At 41.1% G+C, this 16793-nt stretch overlaps 1 protein-coding gene across 4 annotated transcripts in view; it reads left to right on the top strand.

The window, feature by feature from the left end:
* The window catches only part of KCNH8 (potassium voltage-gated channel subfamily H member 8), a 162050-nt gene that overhangs the window by 58513 nt on the left and 86744 nt on the right, over nucleotides 1-16793 (top strand). For all 4 annotated transcript variants that reach the window (XM_033165995.1, XM_033165993.1, XM_033165994.1 and 1 more), the window contains exon 3: nucleotides 7247-7378. In XM_033165995.1, the coding sequence (XP_033021886.1) occupies nucleotides 7247-7378 (132 nt within the window). The remainder of the gene's footprint in view (nucleotides 1-7246; nucleotides 7379-16793) is intronic.

Raw genomic sequence — 16793 nt, 5'->3', positions numbered from 1 at the left:
TGCTCTTAAGATCTGTGGCAGAAATATTTACAGATAATCTATGAAGCAAGTAGGATGATAACTTATTATATAATGGTATTTTCTTATGAACAGTTTTACGTAGTAAAGTTGCCCTGAGTCAATAACCCCTTCATTCTCTCCTATCTTGGATTTTATTCCTCTCTTACATAATTGCTCCTAAACAATTTTACATTTCAGAGATAAAGAGGGAGACATAAAAACAAGCAGAGAGAGAATGCAAGAGAGAGAGAAAGTTATTTGCATCCCATAGAATGAATAGAAATGAGTAGGAATGATGCTTGCCTCTCCTGAAAGCCCCCCAAATAAAATTGAAGTATTAATGTTCACATTGAAAGCCAGTGGTACCTCGGGTTTCATACGCTTCAGGTTACATACGCTTCAGGTTACAGACTCCGCTAACCCAGAAATAACGCTTCAGGTTAAGAACTTTGCTTCAGGATAAGAACAGAAATTGTGCTCTGGCGGCGCAGTGGCAGCAGGAGGCCCCATTAACTAAAGTGGTGCTTCAGGTTAAGAACAGTTTCAGGTTAAGAACGGACCTCCGGAACGAATTAAGTACTTAACCAGAGGTACCACTGTAGTTGGTGTTCTGGACTAGATTGGGGGGAGGAGTAATGTACACCACCTTGATATTCTTGGAGGGACAGGTGGGATAGAAATGCAATGATAGATAGATGGTAGATGATAGATAACTAGATGATAGATAGGTAGATAGATAGATAGATAGATAGATAGATAGATAGATAGATAGATAGATAGATATAACTCAAGGAGCTTTCAAATATTCAGTATTTATACATAAATATCCTAATTTAGTCATTGCCCCCCCCTCCTGCAAACAAAAAAAAGTTACCTTTGGGAAGGGTGCAGTTAGAATCATAGAATTGTAGAGTTGGAAAGGACCACGAGGGTCATCTAATCCAACCCTGAAGGAGCTTCTCCACCACCATCGTTCAACCCAGACACTGAGGTCCAGCGCCGAGGGCCTTCTAGTGGTTCCTTCACTGCGAAAAGCCAAGTTACAGGGAACCAGGTAGAGGGCCTTCTTGGTAGTGGTGCCCACCCTGTGGAACACCCTCCCACCAGATGTCAAAGAAATAAACAACTATCTGACGTTTAGAAGACATCTGAAGGCAGCCCTTTTTAGGGAAGTTTTTAATGACTGGTGTTTTAATGTATTTTTAATCTTTTGTTGGAAGCTGTCCAGAGTGGCTGGGTAAACCCAGCCAGATGGGTGGGGTATAAAGTTATTATTATTATTATTATTATTATTATTATTATTACCCAGAGTTGTAGCAGGTGGTGGGTTGTTTCCTTCACACACATATCCATTGTATGTAGGCAACAACCAATTTACCCATGTCCATTTGATGCATGGCCATGCACGAGTGCATCGTGGCCACAGAAGGAGACAGAATGGGGCGGAGGCATAACGGGGTGGAGCAGACTTATGTGTGCTTCACTGCCACGTGTGATGGCACGGAACGCAACTCCCATGCAAATAGAGGGTTGCCTGTAGTCAGGTGTGTACTGGGGCAGGGTACACCATAAGCCACACAGTACACTATGTATTTTTCATTATTAGTTGCTGTATAGGCTATGTATCAGCCCTTCCAAAAGCAACAAAGGTAATTCAGTTTACTAAACCCTATTAAAGCCCATGGAAGAGCCTATGGGGGTACAGCCAGCAGCCCAGCCATGTCAGATGATTGCCAAATGTGCGTAAATCAGAGGGAGAGAGTTAGCAAAGTGTAAGCATGCTTGGGTTGGAGTCATGGCGACATTGGGATCAAAAGTTACAGCCTTCCTCTCCTTGCTCACTTTAGCCTTCTGCATTGTGTGTGTGTGTGTGTGTGTGTGTGTGTGAGAGAGAGAGAGAGAGAGAGAGAGAGAATTGGGCTTCTGTTGTTACATGCAGTATTAAAAGCAGCAAATTTGTTGTTGTTCAGTCGTTCAGTCGTGTCCGACTCTTCGTGACCCCATGGACCAGAGCACGCCAGGCACCCCTATCCTTCACTGCCTCCCGCAGTTTGGCCAAACTCATGTTAGTAGCTTCGAGAACACTGTCCAACCATCTCATCCTCTGTCGTCCCCTTCTCCTTGTGCCCTCCATCTTTCCCAACATCAGGGTCTTTTCTAGGGAGTCTTCTCTTCTCATGAGGTGGCCAAAGTACTGGAGTCTCAACTTCAGGATCTGTCCTTCTAGTGAGCACTCAGGGCTGATTTCTTTGAGAATGGATAGGTTTGATCTTCTTGCAGTCCATGGGACTCTCAAGAGTCTCCTCCAGCACCATAATTCAAAAGCATCAATTCTTCGGCGATCAGCCTTCTTTATGGTCCAGCTCTCACTTCCATACATTACTACTGGGAAAACCATAGCTTTAACTATACGGACCTTTGTCGGCAAGGTGATGTCTTTGCTTTTTAAGATGTTGTCTAGGTTTGTCATTGCTTTTCTCCCAAGAAGCAGGCGTCTTCTAATTTCGTGACTGCTGTCACCATCTGCAGTGATCATGGAACCCAAGAAAGTGAAATCTCTCACTGCCTCCATTTCTTCCCCTTCTATTTGCCAGGAGGTGATGGGACCAGTGGCCATGATCTTAGTTTTTTTGATGTTGAGCTTCAGACCATATTTAGCGCTCTCCTCTTTCACCCTCATTAAAAGGTTCTTTAATTCCTCCTTTAATTCCTGAAGCAGCAAATACAACCTGATAACTTACAAGTTGAGAGTTACTCACATTCCTTTTATTGAACAATTTCTGGCTGGATGATATGACTGTGCAGTTTCATCTGCTAAATCTGGAAGAATAATACTCTCTAAGCATGTAATTCCTCACCATGCTGTAAAATCCCATTATGAACTTAATGTAGCAAAGATGACTACCGCAGCCAGCTTTCAACTTCTTCTGTGTAAAATGTCACTGTGGTTACAATTCACCTTTAGGAGCTTCATCCCCTGAATGTTAGCAGGCAGAAATTCAATGTATTGAATGTCATGTTTAGGAAATCTAACCTGCCACATCCTGGTGTGATCCTATTTGTGCTATGGCACCAACCGAGGTTAACCATCCTCTTCCTGATCCTTGTCTTGAAGGGAGAACTCTTCCTGATTTTTCCATGTGTTGCAGGTAGTGAAGAGGAGGTGGGATCTCTCACTTCCTACTCTATGTTCACTACGGTCTGATGCAGAAGGAGAGGGTGGGATATTTGGCTACTGAATTCAAGGCTTATTTGCAGTCTCCAGGCCTCTCTGCCTGGCTCTTGGGAATACCCCTCCTCAGGACACACCCCTTATCCTCAGGTCAAACCCTCATTGGCCCTACTGTGTGGCATCCTTGGGTGTTTTTTGCCTGGCTAAAAATATATCCTCAAACTCTAACCATGTGTCAGGGGCTGGACTGAGTAGGAATGATGGGGGCCAGTGTGGTGTAGTGGTTAAGAGTGGTAGACTCGTAATCTGGGGAACCGGGTTCGCGTCTCCGCTCCTCCACATGCAGCTGCTGGGTGACCTTGGGCTAGTCAAACTTCTTTGAAGTCTCTCAGCCCCATTCACCTCACAGAGTGTTTGTTGTGGGGGAGGAAGGGAAAGGAGAATGTTAGCCGCTTTGAGACTCCTTTGGGTAGTGAAAAGCGGAATATCAAATCCAAACTCCTCTTCTTCTTCTCCTAAGCCTTCCCAAGGGCAGGAGGGCAGTATTGCTGTAGAACAGTTGTTTGCAGAGGGGCATAGTCCAGAGGGGAAAAGCTAGAAAATACTGGGTGAGGAACAGCTAGAAGAGGAAACACCAGAATAGAGACAGTTGGCAGATTCAGTATCCTTGGACAGCATTCCTGACCCCCCTTCACCTAAGACTAGAATGCGGCAGCTAGACTAATCCAGAACGCGGCAGCTAGACTGGTGATTGGGAGCGGCCGCCGAGACCACATAACACTGGTCTTGAAAGACCTACATTGGCTCCCAGTATGTTTCTGAGCACAATTCAAAGTGTTGGTGCTGACCTTTAAAGCCCTAAATGGCCTCGGTCCAGTATACCTGAAGGAGCGTCTCCACCCCCATCGTTCTGCCCGGACACTGAGGTCCAGTGCCAAGGGCCTTCTGGCGGTTCCCTCGCTGCGAGAAGCCAAGTTACAGGGAACCAGGCAGAGGGCCTTCTCGGTAGTGGCACCAGCCCTGTGGAACACCCTCCCACCAGATGTCAAAGAGAAAACCAACTACCAGACTTTTAGGAGACATCTGAAAGCAGCCCTCTTTAGGGAAGCTTTTAATGTTTAGTAGATTGTTGTATTTTAACATTCTGTTGGAAGCTGCTCAGAGTGGCTGGGGAAACTCAGCCAGATGGGCGGGGTATAAATAAATTATAATTATAATTATAATTATTATTATTATTATTATTATTATTATTATTATTATTATTATTATTATTATACCTTTCCCTCTCGGTTGGCCCCAGCAACCCACCATGTTCCCAAGGTGCAAGCAAGGCAGCCTCACCAGCTGCTATGGTTAGAGAGGAGCTCTAAATAAAATTAAAGAAATGGCAGGATGTGACATTCAGCTTCATTTGAAGATAACTCTTTTGGCATATTTAAAAGGAGAGACACTGACACTGATGATTTAGAATTACTTGCTGCTGCAAGAACTGAGTATTCCAGAACACTAGAAATCCACACAGACAATCTAGACTGGGGGGGAAATAATTTGGAGACATTTAATTGCTCAGTTTAACATGCATGTTATTTAGCTACAATCCTAGTTTAATTTAATGTTGAGTGGTTTACACTATTTGCTTTAGCTGCAACTGTTTTATTTAAACAATGTTGACTATTATGTGTTTCATTTATGTAAACAAGTCTGTGATTATAGTAAATCTATTCATTGCTAGTAAAATTTACTCATTTCTCAAGAAGTTACTCAAGGAGAAAAATTAAGAGATTTGTTGAAAGAGAGTCTCTTTTTATTGTTTTTTTTGGGAATAATAATTCTGAAGATAAAATACAGCCATATGTTTTCTTCTCAGAGTTGTAAATAAATACTGCTTCTGTTTATTCTCATTATATGGTCAAACAGTTTGCGCTGCCAGAGTATTGAATCCTAATTTATTCTGTTTGTTCTATATTTTATTATGTTCTAAATACAAACTGATGTGGAAATGTGATGAACTGAACATAAGTCTGAGAAAGAGAGAAATTGATGGAGCTGCCCATATCTAGTCTATGAGACCTTATTGTGTATAGGCAATGGAGTACCCTGTTGCTAGGAGCAATCCTCTAGCCTAAAGTCTAGCACTATGTCGTCTTTCAGTCAGCTTCCACCAATAATAATAATAATAATAATAATAATAATAATAATAATAATAATTCTTTTACTCTCCATCTGACAGGGTTGCATAGCTGTCAACCCTCCCTGCTGTTTCCCAATGCTATAATAAGGGAATTTCCTGCAAAAAAAGGGGGAAAGGTTGACAGCTATGCGGTTGCCCCAGCCACTCTGGTTGGCTTCCAACACAAATACAGCATCAAACATTAAAAGCTTCCCAAAACAGAGCTGCCTTCAGATGCCTTTGAGAAATTATATATTAGGCCAGTGCCTAATCTGGCACGGCCAGGAGGGCATTTCACAGGGCGGGTGCAACTACTAAAAAGACCTTGGGCCTGGTTCCCTCTTACTTCACTTCTCACAGTGTCCGGATTGAACAACGGGTGTGGAAACAGGCCTTCAATGCCGCCTGCGCTGGAAAACTGACACTGGAGTATGTGAAACCCCAGGTGTAAATGATACTAATTTGTCAGGGGAATCTGGATCAGTGCTTGTTGCTTCTGGAGGTACTAAAGTGTGTGTCTCTGGATCCTAGGAGCTCCTGGTTAGCAGGCCCTGACTCTAGCTCAGTGTCAGAGACTCAGTTCAGCACCTCCACAGGTTGCGCCACTGGTGTTCCTGAACCAACTGGTTACTCCTTCTTTGGGTCAGAATCCTTGTAGTCTAGTGCTATTTTTTTTCTAGAAGAAGAGGTGCGGAACTGACTATGAACACCTGAGAGGTACCATAACTGAGTTCCGGCCGGAAAAAAAAGCCCTGCCATAGACTATCAGGAACACACACATTGCTCACCTGAGGTTAAGCAGGGGGGAATTTTAACCTGAATAATCCCAAGGAGCCCTGACTACATTTTATTATGATGTATTGTTGTTGTTTTGGTGGACACTTTCCAAAATGTATGTCCAGCAGTTGTGTATTCAGACCTGATTTCCTTGGTACGTGAATTTCATTTATCTCAACACACGAGGCATAATGCTGGAAATAACTGGGGAGTGTTGTCATTTCCTCCTGCTGCATAAAATATTTGTGTGAATGGCAACTTGCTACTATTAATCATGTTAAATAGTAGCATGTAGTATGACTATAAAAATCACAGCCAGCGTATTCAATACATCATACTCATTCAGGGGAAAAAATTAGTGACTTTAAACACATGCAATTATATGCATTTTGAACTAGTGTGTTTAAACAATCCTGCCATGCTGCCATAGTGCAATTAGCACACTGCACAGAAGACATTTATCACAGTAATTTCCGTAGGCAGAGGGGTATCAGATATTCTCCTGTGTAGAAATCAAGCATTTAATGAGTTTCAACTTGCCTGTATTTAACAGCTGAGATTTGAGGAGCTGCGCTTTAGTTTCTATTTTAAGGCAGAGTGTGATTAGTTTTAATGTCTTTGAAACAGTGGAGTTGTACATTAGACACCAAGAATGTAACCAATGCCAGGGGGAGGGCAAAGAGGGAGAGATGGCATAATCTAAAGTAATGACATTTGATAGTGAATAAAGGAGGTTAAGAAGTCAAAGTTAACATACTGGGGGGGGGCATTTCTTTAAAATAGGAAACACAGGCCAAGTTAATAGGGAAATACCATGTGAGAAAAATAAAAAGCTTTATTAGACTATTAATGATCCCAGTAGATGCATATTGCATTTAAATTAATGCTTTGCTTTCAGAGGAAGCAGAATTACTGAGCTTCAGCTGATGATGCGAAGAGATTTACAGGAGCTGAACATCTGTGATTTCCTGTCTATTGACCCTTTAAATAAGTTATGGGTGTTTCGTTTTTGGGTTGTTGTTTTTTAATTGCATTACTTGTAATTTTCATTCTTTAAATACATTTTTCTACCAAAAAAGAGAAAAGATTGCTGTTTGAATTAAATATATTCTTTTTTCCCCCTACAGGGTATTCATTTTGGTGCCTATTGGACATTGTCCCTATTAAGAATGAGAAAGGCGATGTAGTTCTGTTTCTATCCTCTTTCAAAGATATAACGGATACAAAAGTGAAGGTTTCTCTGGAAGATAAAAAAGAAGGTTCGTATCATTTCCAGAATAAAAGGGGACATGTTTTCAGAGAAGTGTGACATGAAACAAGAGTGAAAAATGTACATTACTATAGAAGTGACTAGGCTCTAACTCAGTGGAAAAGGTATGTCGTGAATTTATGTCATTTGCAGTGTTATAAATGTATTGAGCCTAGAAAATTAGAACTTTATTGCTTCTTTACTGTTGGAATTGCAGAAGACTGTGCCCCATGTGTCACAATTGTTTAGTTCACACGTGTCCAGCAGTAGTTCCGTACTGAAATCAAACCATAATTAATATTTAGTACATTTATATCCTGGGACGTGGGTGGCGCTGTGGGTTAAACTACAGAGCCTAGGGCTTGCCCATCAGAAGGTCAGCAGTTCGAATCCCCGCAACGGGGTGAGCTCCCGTTGCTCGGTCCCTGCTCCAGCCAACCTAGCAGTTCGAAAGCACGTCAAAGTGCAAGTAGATAAATAGGTACCGCTCTGGTGGGAAGGTAAATTGTGTTTCTGTGCCCTGCTCTGGTTTGCCAGAAGCGGTTTAGTAATGCTGGCCAAATGACCCAGAAGCTGTACACCGGCTCCCTCGGCCAGTAAAGGGAGATGAGTGCCGCAACCCCAAAGTTGTCTGTGACTGGAGCTAATGGTCAGGGGTCCCTTTACCCTTTACATTTATATCCCACATTTTTCCCTGATCATGCAACTCAAGGAAGCTTACATGGCGTTCCAAGGTGGTTTCCTATTCATCACTGAGCAGACCCAGACTTGCTTAACTTCATAAATGTAGCCATATCATGTGTCCTCATTCCATGCTCAGGACACCAGGAGGGCTGGCATTAGTTTTCATCTGTTTCTGAAAGTAAGTGTGACAGAGGCACCAACTGTAGGGGGTGGAAGGGGCTTCAGCCCCCTCAATATTTGTGGGTAGGGGGCTGAGCCCCCCCTCAATATTGAGGGGGCCGTCATCCCCTGCTGCCCTCTGGGTAGCACTCGCACGCCGAGCAGGGATGGGATGGGATACATAGAGGGAGCATGATGTGCAAATCATATCACACAACGCAGGGCCCCCTCAATGTAAGAGGCAAGTCAGCACCTTGGAGAAGTGGGTAGCTACTATACCAGTAATTCTACTAGTTGGAAATAATTGGTGCCAGTAAGCACTAGGGTGCTCTTAACATCTTTCTGCAGCATCAATGAAGCCTCTGAACCATCCACACATCTCCCGGTCCCTTTAGTCATGAGCTGGTTATTGATTTTCCCTTGAAAAGCCCATAGAGCTGAAGGAGGATGACAGAAAAGTCTTTCCTACTTCCTCTTTCAGCTTTGTATGCTTTTTCAAGGCTCAGATTAATTCTGCGGGATCTGACTTTTACCCACATCTCTTGAAAAGGCATCTATCTCTTAGGAAGGTGATCTAAGGGAGAAGAGAGGGGATGGCGCCCATAGCACTTTCTCAAAATGGTTGACATTCTCAGAGGTAAACAGTCACATGTTGTGATTTTATCATAAATGTTTCTTTAAAATGGGGAAAGGGCCTGAGAATTCACATATCACATGAAAGATGAAAATAACTGCAATGATTATTTATAAGGTTTAAGGGAAGCTTCCTATTGATTCAATGTCAAAAAGTATAGAACTTTTTACAGGCTAAAATATATTTATAATCTGGAGGTGTAGAGATCCTTGAGGTAAATGTTAAAAAAAAAAAACACTGAGGAATTGTGAAACAGTTAAATTATTTTTGAGATCAGTTTTAAGAGTCTTTTGAAAGTTGTTTTTAGCTGACACTACTCAGCTAGTGTACTCTTTGAAGCATTAGAGTCATTAAGGCCTATAATAGTGCATTAGAGACTATAAAAAGTGAGATGCTCCAGAAACATTTAGCATACCTAGTGGTTTATGTCTCTTTACTGCAAAATGTAAACAGTTCAGTAATTTACCACAGCAAACATTTAGAAATGGAATGGCTGATCTAGTGAAATAAAAAGGCATTTTATCCAAGAACAAAAAATAGCAATATTAGAAATGGGGATTTTTTCTTATTGGATTAATCTTATGTGTCAGATTCGTGGCCAGTGGTTTTCCAGGTGAAACTGATCGTTATGAAGTCACATAGAGCATGAAGGCAAATGTCCACATATCTGCTAAGCCTTCATACACACCGGTTGTGATAGCCCAATGGATTTTTTTTTACTTTTTTCTTGTACAGTTTGCGCTCATGCTACACTATAAACTGCTTTTGAATCCTCTGTTACAAAGTCTGCTTCAGCACCAGGGAGCATGCAACACCATGTTCAAGAAATGGAGCCAAAATATCCCTTGGGCACAGGAAAATAGTTTAATGGTTCTTTGGACCCTTGCCAATATTCAGTATTTTCAGTTGCATGCTTATAAAATACAAGGAGTGCCCAGGAAAAATAGATAGAATTGTGAACTACAGAATAGTTTAGAAAATAAAATATTATCATCGTTTTCCAAAGCCTTATTTTTCAGATGAGTAATGCTTGCCAGGTAAATTCAGTTACACATTATCAAGATTTCTGTAAATGTTTATGGTTCTACTATGTACCTTCCGGGTTTTTGTTATAATTATTATTGCTGCTGCTGAATTTCTATTAGGAGCACACACAAAAAAAGCAAGACAATATTGATTTCATAAAGCAGCAATACACTAGGGAGAATAGTTCCTTGGGGTAATAGTTAATAAAAACATTTTTAGGGTTGCCACAGTAATCTGCCAGCTATGATTACCGATGTGGATATTATTATTCTGGTGCAGACTCTTCATTATGTCTAAATCTTATGCCTATTTATTTTCCCACGCCGTCATAGTTGTCGATGAAACATCATCCTCACTCTTCCAACCTTTTGTCTAGTTTACTCCTGCCATATTCACTGTTGTAAAAGGACTGAACTTTACAGTTGGCTACTAGACAACAACACCTGGCTTGCAGATTCCTGGTCCTACAAGTCTAAAACCCTGTTGAGAGGTACCAGTGATGCTGCAAGAAAGAGGACAAAATTGAACTGAACCCAGACTTTCACAAAGCCTGCTGTGGATTACAGGGCTATGCTTGCCTTGATCCCATGAGCTGCCAGAACCTTGCCCTAGCCCAAGGCCCAGAAATTTGAAGAAGGGGAAAGCAGTAGCACTGGGCACTTCTAAATTCCAGTGTAATCTGTCCTTACCCGATGCGGTTGAGGACTACAAGTTCCAGAAATCCCAGCAGGAAACTGACAGAATACTGGGGATTCTGGAACTTGAATTACCAGCATGCAATAGGAAAGAGCACTCTGTTGGGAGGGTCTGCTTACTTGCCTGCTGTATTTTCATTTAAGTTTCAGGACAGGTTAAGAAAGAGGTAGTGGTGGATGCTTTTACCTATAATGAATGTCCTAAATGGCTTGGGACCATGTTACTTGAAACAGTTGCCTTCTACAGAACTGTTGTCCTGTTCAAGCATGACTAGATGTTGAGCTCCTCTGGAGTCTTTTTCTTTCTGTCCTGCCAACATTTGGTGTGTGTGCTTGGCCGGAACTTATGAAAAGGCCTTCAAGTCATTTGTGACCATTTTATTGGAATACTCAGATGTGGCTGTGATCCAACACCTTCAGCTTCATTGGATGCCCACGAATTCTAGTATTATAAGAGTGGGATGAAAACTTTTATCCATCCATTTCCTCCATGCAATGCATAATTTTATAAACTGCTTACTTACCTTACGCTTGGACGCCTTGCAGTCACGCAAACAGCAATTGAGACTCAGATTTAAAGATGAACTGGGTTTAATCAACAGTTGCCAATTATGATATGAGTGTTGCAAAAGCAGCAATGGGAGAAGGAATTCTAGAAAGGTGGAATTGTACAGCTATACATCCTCTGCAGGGGCCCCTACATTCACCACAAAGAGTAGTCTATATACACAGTTGACAAAACAGCTCATATATTCAGTACACTATTGGCATGGCAATTATTTTGAAACAGCAAATTTCCGCAAGTGATATTTAAATTTGTAACTTTTAACAAGAAGCAGTAGATTACTTTTCAATTATCCACAAGTTACACTGCTAATTATGTTCCATACAAAGAGTTTTCCATAACTCAGTGTCATGCATTTAAAAGTCAATCAACCTTCCCTCCCTCTCCCTATTCCTCCCTCTCTCTCTCTTTAAATCCTCTAATCAAATACTGCTGTGAGACACTATTCATCGCCAGATTTAGCATAACCTGCCAAAAAAGGATGGTTCTTCCACAGCATGCAGGAAATGTGCTATTTTAGAAAAAAAAACCCACTGTTTTGCTTTCAAAGAATCAAATGAAAGTTTAGCAGTCACCGCCTGGGAAGGGTTATTTCAGTCCCTTGCATTATGTTGAGTAATGTATAGGAATGATTCTAATACTGGTTACGTCTTTTTCAACTGTGTTCACATTTAAAGTAATCTTAGCTGAATCACCAAATGTATTAATTACTTCCTGATCTTATAGATGAACACTGGCAACATCTTTCCTTGGTCTAGTTTAGCCTGCTATTTATATGTTTGTGTGGGCCAGATTGAAAAGAGCAAATGAATGGGGAAATAGACATATAATGCCTTGCACCCTAGACCACCTATTCATCACCACCTCACATCTTGCCTAGGATCCCTGGCTTCCATTCCCTTCCCTTCCTGGGTCTCTCTACTTATTGCTGACATTCCTCTAGTAATTACCTGATCTTTTACCTACAATGTGCAAAAATATCCACCATTACTTATTGTAAAAATAAAAATCCCAATAAAAATGTAACAGCATTTTCATGCAAATTTCTCGTTATATACAAATTTTATATGCAGTTTGCCTGATATTCACCTTTTTGCAACCAATTTATCCTAATATGACACACCTTATGTTATTTCACTGATATATGCATTTTGATGCACACTTTCCCCTAATATACACATTTTAGAACACCTTATCACAAAATTTGGAGAAGAGTAAATATTGAATGAAAGCTATTTTCTGCACACATATTATTTTGGAAGGTGCAAAGTAGGTAGGTAGGTTCGTATTAAAATCCTAACAGAACCGAATTTCTCTGCCATCCCTAGTGTTAATTTAAGTAGATGCCCACACAAAAACAATCAAACCCAGATATCACGGACACAATGTGGTTCATGAGATGACAGTACTTGAGAAAGGATTGGGGCATAATCTATAAATAAATAGGTTAGCAGATGAAGCTTTAGGTAACCATCACCCACTTACTTAAAGGTAAAGGGACCCCTGACCGTTAGGTCCAGTCGCAGATGACTCTGGGGTTCCAGCGCTCATCTCGCTTTACTGGCCGAGGGAGCCGGCGTATAGCTTCTGGGTCATGTGGCCAGCACTGAAATGCCGTTTACCTTCCTGCTGGAGTGGTACCTATTTATCTACTTGCACTGCATGCTTTTGAACTGCTAGGTTGGCAGGAGCAGGGACCTAACAATGGGAGCGGCAGGAATTCGAACTGCCGACCTTCTGATTGGCAAGCCCTAGGCTCTGTAGTTTAACCCACAGCACCACCCGCGTTGTGCATATCCACTTACTTACATAAGAATTATTGACATAAGGGGCATTCTGCAGGCTGATACCAGAAGGCCAGTATCTTGTTTCCTAAAGTGGCCAACCAGATACCCCTCTGAAGCCCATGAATAAAGCACAAAGGTAATGGACCTCTCTACTGTTGTTCCCCAGCAACTGACATTCATAGGCAAACTTCTGTACATCTTGGACAATATATTGCATGGGTTTTTCCAGTTCGTGCTGATTATAAAGTTCTTGGAAGGATGCTTAGCCTCTGTGGCACAAGTTTTTATGAAGACTTGTTCACCCAATTATTGAGGCAGATTCTTCCCAAACCTGTACCACTATGGAAGATCTCATCTGTGGCAATCTGTGCCTATAGACTCACCTGCATTGCTTCAGCCCTTTGAGAACAAGTGAGCCACACTTCTAAGATGTGAGATTTCTTAGAAAAGCTGTCAACAAATAACTATTATTGAGTGCCTGGCTTTGCTCCTGAATTATGGATAATCTTTATCATCTTCCAGGGACAAAAGTTTCACTGCAGGATAGAAACATTTTCTCAGATGAGAAAGGTCACTTAATAAACAGAGGAATATTCTCAAGAGCTGAACCAACTGTATGCAAAGACACAGAATCTGCTCAATTGCAGTAGTATTTGTGCAGAGAAAATTCATTCAAGTCAAAGGAAATTCTTTGCACAGTGGAAAGCATGATGGCAGGATCTTGCTGCAGCATTCAAAGACTGACAGGATGTAGAATAGATGCAAATATTTCATCTTCTGAATAAAATATAGGCCTGGTGTTGATTGCTGGTAACTGTTCTGGCCATTTGATTATCACCATGGCTACTCTATAGCCATCTGTTCTTAACCACTGTTATGTGCCAATGATGCCTACATTCTGGACATAGAGTAAATAATGCAACAGTATGTTGTCCTATGCTTTTATTTGGCTTAGGTTTTCTTTTGAGTTCCTGAGGTCCAGGTTTTCACAAAATTTGGAATGTTGGGCAGAGGTTTAGAATGGGGCAGAAAATTGAGCTTGGTGCAAATTTCAGTAATGGGAATGCTGAGAATCTCAATTTTGGCAGTGCATTTTTTCTAATCCATTAAGGATTTAATAGAGTTTAAAAGGTGTGATCAATCTCAGGAACTTGTGTCAGAGCTGAGCCATAGGTTTCTTTGGGAGGCAGGAGTCTGAGCTGAGAAGTTTGAACTAGATCAGTGTTTTTCAACCTTTTTTGGGCAAGGGCACACTTGTTTTATGAAAAAAATCACGAGGCACACCACCATTAGAAAATGTTAAAAAATTTAACTCTGTGCCTATATTGACTATATATAAAGTAATTCTCTTGAATAGGAATCAAATAAACACATTTTTTCCCACGGCACACCAGGCAACATCCCGCGGCACACTAGTGTGCCACGGAACAGTGGTTGAAAAACACTGAACTAGATGATAAACCCAGAATCAACAATGTGTGTGTGTGTGTGTGTGTGTGTGTGTGTGTGAAGTATGTTTTCTGTTCTGACTTAGTGTTTATGGCTGCCACCTAAATCAAGAAAACTATTGGATGCACACTGTTGCAAACTAGCTTCAAAATATGCCACCAGTCTTCCCAACTATTGTATAACATTTTATATCAGATTTATATCAGTTTCAGATTTCCCTGACACCTGGCCTGCCCCTTAAACCATTTGTTTTTAGTAATGCAGAGATAAGCTGCCCTAGTTTTTGTAGTCTGCGATGCAGTGCTCTTTATTTAATCATATCTGCCTGAGATATATTAGAGGCATTCTTCAACTGGTTTCTGCATAAATGTGGCTTTCTGGAAATACTGTTAAATCCCTCTTTTTCCTCTCTTGTATAGCTCTAGCTGATTGCTGCAGCATAAATCACAGAATTGTGTCTAGGTTCCTTCACTGTGTTATTCCAGTTACTATTTGTATCACTACAGGTGGGACTTACAAGAAAATGTTGCTGCATAAAGTGTTCCTGTTCCTGTTCCAGTTCCAGCTGACTGGCTGGAACCCTGCATGTATCTAGGATATTCCCAGTGCTTTTTTTCTGGGGGTACGCAGGTGTACGCATATCCCTAAACATTTTGTGAATCTAAGTTTGGCCTCATTGAGAGGCAGTATTTCAATATGAGTAGGAAAATGAGAGTACACCTAAGCATTTATTTATTTGTTTTAGGGAAAAAAGCACTGGATATTCCATTTTATTTCTCTCGTTCCAACAATTAGTCAGTCTTCCATGGCCTTTAACCAGGCTGGTTATAGTCACTCTATGCCACAGAAGCAACTTATGTGCTTGTAACAGTGACAGATTAAGGACCATTTCCCAGGCTATGAACCTGCTTCTTCTGGGGGAGTTCAACGCTATCTAGCGCAGGATTGCCACTGTGTCCTTCAACATTACTTTAGCCTGGTATTGATGGCATTGATTTAGCACTCCTACTGCTTTACCCTCAATTTTATGAAAAAGAGTAATAGAGTTACGTGTCACCCACTTATTCATAACACCTCACCCCAGGTCTCTGGATGACCATTCTCAGTGGTTTCTTGCAAATGTTAAATAGCACGGCGGACCAAACGGAACCCTACAGACCCCATGGCATATATGCCAAGGATATGAGAATGAGTCTTCAAGAACCACCTTCTGGGATTGCTTGAAACCCCTCCCTCCTTTGAAATGGATCTGGAAACTGAGGATCATCCAAAGAATGCCTAGACAACAACCAGCCTTTCAAACACCTTGTCCGTTAGCAACTGGCTGATAATTGCTAATATCTTCTGGTTCCAGAGCAGGTTTTTGTTTAGAGGCAGCCAAAGCATTTTGTCTCTCAAGAAGACATTTATCTCAAGAAGAATTTATCATCTTCTGGACCCAGCAAGCTAGCATATTTTACCCCAGTGTAAATAACATTGAATTCCTATAATTCGGAATTCTCTGTGTCTTTCAGCAACGAAATAAGCTGCCTATGGAAGTTAGTGGATTCCTTTTTTGGGGTGTTTTTGAGGAAAGAGAAGAAATACATTGGTTAGGGGTGATTCTGATAGAATGTGGCCTCTCTTCTTAATCTCTGAGTGGCACTGAAAGTTAATAAAATGTGTGAATTCAGGAAGAGTGTGCCAGTGCTTTCTCCAATGTGAGAATTCCATCCAAATACCTCATATTTAGTGGTGGCTTATAATGATTTGAAGATTTGGATGTTCATTCTAATGCAAAAAAGGGGGGGGAAGCTGTAAAAATAAAAGTGCACTCAGGTAGATGACATGATGCTAGAAAAGCCTTTGGGGGTTTCACAGCAGTGTTTTTAAAAAAAGGCTCCTTAGCCAACTCTGCAGGGTGAACGAAACATGTCCAGAATCATTTTAGGGAGAGGTGATTGCCCCTCTGTGTTGCCTCAATAATGGACTTGCTTTCCATTTAAGCCTTCACATCAATCATGTAGGCATCAAGTCTCACCATTTCCTTTTGTGCGGACGTCAAGATGCACTTTTTATCTATTGCTGATTTCTTGCTGTGCTAATTGGGTTTTTTTTCACCTCATCTGTATATTTGGCATTGATTTTAATTACGCTTGCTTGATGGACAGCTTACCGGTAGTTTGAAGCTCCCCAAATTCCTTTTCTCATTTCTACCAACAAGTTTAAGCTTACAATTACTTGAGTAAAGGGTGCTAGACTTCACTAAAAATAATAATAATCAAATTGTTCCCATTGTACCTGTAAGCATAACTGAAATGCTTTTATTGAACAAGCCTGGACATTCATAGGTGATTACCTACTTCATGAGATGCTAAAGATGGAATTGTAAATCAAATAAATCAATTAATGTAATAATTACACACAATCAGTGTGTGAACAGATAT

The sequence above is a fragment of the Lacerta agilis genome, chromosome 12, assembly GCF_009819535.1.
Source record: "Lacerta agilis isolate rLacAgi1 chromosome 12, rLacAgi1.pri, whole genome shotgun sequence".
Lineage (NCBI taxonomy): Eukaryota > Metazoa > Chordata > Lepidosauria > Squamata > Lacertidae > Lacerta > Lacerta agilis.
Note: the sequence above shows the minus strand (reverse complement) of the source record. Positions and strands in the feature narration are given on the sequence as shown.